General features: G+C 41.3%; 2 protein-coding genes across 6 annotated transcripts in view; one reads left to right on the top strand and one right to left on the bottom strand.

The window, feature by feature from the left end:
• The window catches only part of CCDC146 (coiled-coil domain containing 146), a 147,487-nt gene extending 145,903 nt beyond the window's left edge, over positions 1–1,584 (bottom strand). For all 5 annotated transcript variants that reach the window (XM_023533639.1, XM_023533641.1, XM_023533642.1 and 2 more), the window contains exon 1: positions 1,309–1,584. The gene's annotated coding sequence lies outside the window, so the exon portion shown is untranslated. The remainder of the gene's footprint in view (positions 1–1,308) is intronic.
• An 82-nt stretch (positions 1,585–1,666) lies between these two features.
• FAM185A (family with sequence similarity 185 member A) overlaps positions 1,667–4,475 on the top strand; it is a 57,870-nt gene continuing 55,061 nt past the window's right edge. Inside the window, exon 1 of the mRNA XM_011365210.2 lies at positions 1,667–2,140. Within this exon, the coding sequence (XP_011363512.1) occupies positions 1,931–2,140 (210 nt within the window). The 5' untranslated portion in view covers positions 1,667–1,930. The remainder of the gene's footprint in view (positions 2,141–4,475) is intronic.

Below are 4,475 nucleotides of genomic sequence, written 5' to 3'. Positions count from 1 at the left end.
TTTGTTTCAGAAAAGGAAAAATTACCATAGAAACAAAATTATTTATTAGAGAATCCTTTTAATCTAAAGATATTTGGAACATGTGCAACAAATTTGAGTGCATCCTCAATTTGCTTAAACCAATGTCTTTTTAAAATTCTTTTTCAAAATCATTCCTGTGGATTTTCACTAAAAAGACAGTTTGAAGACTAGTCTGAATAATTTTGACCAAATGAAACACAAAGCCAAGGACAGAACAAGTATTCAGTGAGAACTTGGTTAATCTAAAAGTTAGCACCTATTGTGAGCCTTCACTAGGAGGAAGAATAAGGAGGGAGGAAGTAACAGGAGGACAGAAAGGAAAGAATAACTTAATAAATCAATGAATTTTTAAAAAGGTAATGGCTAGCAAAGAACTCTGACTTGGGACGGTAAGGACTTTAACCCATCTCTCTCACTATATCTCCCAGTTATTCTGGTCATTGCTCTTGGCCAAGGGCTTCAATTTTTTAAGGAATTCAGTTTCTGCATTTGCATTTTATTAAACATCATTGCACTGTCTTTTTAAAGAACTTAGGGAATAATTCGTAGGAGGAGGAAGTGGCACAGAAAAGGAGAAACTAAATCTTTTTTTATTTTTTCATTTTTTAAATTGCCCACAGAATAATAAAAGGTATTGTCATTTAGTATAATCCCTCTTCATCTTAAAGTTGAAGAAACAGGTCCAGGTTATGATACACATAAACCAGTGGCAGAGCAAGGAAAATAATCGGTCCTATGTTCTTTCCATTGCACTATGTTGACTACCTCCCCCCCTCCCTCCTTCTCCCTCTCCCTCTTGTATCTTATTTTATCTCTAAAACCGAGGATCATTTGTAGTAAAAGAGATCAATGCTGCTGACAACACAAGTCCTGATCTCTCAGATTTTCTTTTCGTAACTTAGAGGCAATGTTATCCCTAAAATAAAAATACAGTACTTTACGTTGCAATTTCATAGCCTGTGTACGGCCTTCAGGTCCATTATCTCATTTGATCCTTACAAAAACCCTTTGAGGCAAGACAAGGAAGACGTTACTGACTTCATTTGTTGAGCTAGCAATTAAAACTCAGAAACATCCAATGACTGGCCCAAGATCACTTAGAATCAGGAGGAAGGACTCTAACGGTATTCCTATGTTTGTTGTCAGAGAGTTCCCTCAAAAAGTACCAGTCTGGCTCCTTATCCTCTTCCCTACGGATTCTCCATCCCAGGGTACCCGGTTCTGGTTTAGTGAAGTTTGGACCTAACCACCCACTAACGGTACTCTTGGTTTGCATCTAGTTCTCACCTTTAAAATGCAGTTTCTTTTCCCTTCGCTTGGTACTGATCCTTATTTAGGCTCCTTTTTTTCTCTAGATCTCACTCCACAGCTCTACCCTCTCCCAAAATGTCGCGTCCTCGGTATCCAAGGAAACTACGCAGTCTTGCCCACCTTGCCCCCTCCGCGCTTTCCATTGGCCAGTTGAATTCCTATGTAGATTTTCCTTTCCGTCCCTCCAATGGCTAATGGGTTTGAAGCAAAGGACGCGCTTTTTCCGAGTACAATCTAGCACTTACTACGCTTTCTACCATGCGCATTGCCTCCTGGGATATGTAGTTTCTGATCTGAGCGGCCTAGAACCCTTCGCCGTTTGTCCCCCTTTGGAACTACCTATCCCGTCGGTCTTTGCGACAGGGGAGGTAGTAGGCGAGAAGTCCCGGTCAGGGTGGAAACTTAAGAGCTTCGACATTTCAACTTGTCGCTGAGTAGTGTGGGGCTAAGGTTTCAATTGCGGGATATAGTGAGCCGTCTTCTTCTTACTTCAGCTTACCCTCGCAAACGTCTCCCTTTTTACTTGAGCCGACGCAGTAACAAGTTGAGACTTGGCCTGTGGCTGAGATGATCTGAGGGAGCGCGAGAGGGGCACACCATGTTCGCTCCCCGTTGGGGCTGGGGGCTCGGCTCCCTCCAGCTCGGTCAGCTCCAAGTGTGGGCCGCTGAAGCCGCGGGGCGTTGGGCTTGTCGGGCTTGCCAGACCCGGCTGTACGGTTCGGGTCCGGACGAGCGCTGGCCTGGGTCCGACCCCGAGGTCTCTGGGTTTGGCCCCGCAGGCCGGACTCTGAAGGAGTGGGCGCTGCTGGTGAGCCCGTTCGGTCGGCTGCGGGCGCGGCTCCCGTGCCACCTGTCCGTGAGGCCCCTGGACCCCCTTACCTACCCGGACGCCGACCGAGTGCTAGTTGCAGTGAGCGGAGTGGAGGGTGGGGCGCAGGACCCGGCCCGCCTGCAGGTGAAGTACGACGAGGCGCTGAAAGAGGTGGCCATCGTGTCTGACACCATTGATCCCCAGGCGACGGTGGAGGTGAACGCACCCCTGAAGTTTGGCAAGTGACAGTAAAACGGGTTTGGGTCCCAGGGCACACCCAGCGACCTTCTTAAATTAGGCCGACATGCACTTTTTATTGGTCCGTTTGGATCTGACTTCCTAACCTAATTTACAGTTTCCCGTTTCGGAAGCTGCCTTTTTTCTGCCCTACTTTGAGTGTCCGAGTAGTAGTTACGAATTAGTTTCCCAATTGTAGAAATTATGAATCAATGGAAACATGATTTGGAATAATCTACGTGAAATAACATTTGTGGAGCACCTTATTTTCTCCTTTGGCACTTTGTTCCTATATCTGTCACTGCACCTTGTCAATAGCAAAGTGATTTATTTTTCAGGGTTGATGTTTTTTGATAATCCCTTAAATGATGCGGCAGTCCATACACATTTTCCCTTGTTCACAGTCTGGGGAATGTATCAAAATAGCCCTGTCTATTGGGTGTTCCATTTCTAACCTGGACCAAATATTTGGTTTCAAATAGGTACCCAGCTTAACTGATGTCTCCATTCATTTTGGCCTAAGTAAATTTTCCATGAGTAGAAGGTTTTGAAGAAAAACACGTAGTAAGACTGCCTGGGAAACTTCCAATTGTTAATGTCTGCAGGATGTTTCCTAGGTAATTGGGCTGTGTGTTATTTCTCAAATGCAAGCCAGCACTTTTTTAGGAAAGTCTCCCCAGACTCCTCTCCTTCTTGATACTGAAGGCTATTGTTGGTGATAATAGCAGCTAACACTGCTAAGATAATCTTTTCTAATCCTTACAATTGCATTATAAAATAGATATTGTTATTGTCATTGTTTCATATAAGGAAATTTGAGATACAGCAAGTTTCACTGAATATTTATTGTGAGCGAACAAACAGGAAAAAATCCATGCCTTCATGAAATTTACATTCTAGGAAGTAGATCAAGAAATATGCCTGTTCGCTTTCAAAGATAAACTGGTGGAACTGGGATTTGAACTGACTAGAATCTGCCTAACTACTATGCTTTATTGCTTCTCAACTTCTAACTAGTTTAGATGAAGTAGAAACCCTGACCTCAAAATGTAATAGTCTGGGTTAGGGAGGAAGATTTGCCAATATACTATTGTAGTACCAATAGACTGAGTATTAAAATAGAGATGCACAAAATTTTATGACAGCACAGGTAAAAATGGAACTACCTGTGTTGGCGATCTCAAATCTCATTATTTGTTGATTCCACTTTTTAGAGCCAGAACCCCACTTCTAATTTACTGTTTCCTTGCGCCTATTCCACAGGCCCCTCAAATCAACATAATTCAGTTTTATTCATACTTGTTCTTTCAGTTTGTCTATACCTATTTCAGTGGATGAGTGAGAGTAGGATTACTACCACTCAGTGTCTAGCCCTAATTTCTCTACCTATCTAGTGATGGTAGGGTATGTTTAGAATCTGTTTCCTTCTCTCCATGTCTATCAACCCTGCCTTAGATCAAGCCTTATGTTGAACACTACTTAACTGGATAAAAATTTTGCAGTTGCATTTGCATCCATGTAAGTATGGGGTAAAATTGTCTTTTTATATATTTTAGATTAATCCCAATCAAAATGTTGCTATTATTTTAAATCTTTATAGATTAGAGACTGTGATATATACAACTGTAAAAATTGATTTTTATGCCCTAACTATTGAATTTTTGATGTAATGCCCCAGTAGTTTGTGTTTGGGGCAACATAGTATTTACTTCTCTAGTCTAGTTTAAGAGAAATCAGTAGTTTGTGTTTGGGGCAACATAGTATTTATTTCTCTAGTCCAGTTTAAGGGAAATCATCCCTACTTATTTCAATTAGGTATTAAATATCAGTTTTTAAAAATTTTTTACAGAGACACTTAAGGTTATGCCTTAAATTGACAGCCAAGAATGGTACCTGTGACTCCTTATTTTTCAGTTTTCTTCAGATAATACTGTTCTTAATCCACAATTTTGAAGTTTTAATAACGTTTAGTACTAGGTTTTTCAAAGTTGTTCCCATTTTTTATTACCGCAAATACCTTGTGATAGAGCTGCATTGTAATATCCTCATTTTTTAGATATGTAAGATTAGAGATAAGATTTAAAATACTAAGTCA

This window comes from Pteropus vampyrus, unplaced genomic scaffold (genome assembly GCF_000151845.1).
Source record: "Pteropus vampyrus isolate Shadow unplaced genomic scaffold, Pvam_2.0 Scaffold107, whole genome shotgun sequence".
Lineage (NCBI taxonomy): Eukaryota > Metazoa > Chordata > Mammalia > Chiroptera > Pteropodidae > Pteropus > Pteropus vampyrus.
Note: the sequence above shows the minus strand (reverse complement) of the source record. Positions and strands in the feature narration are given on the sequence as shown.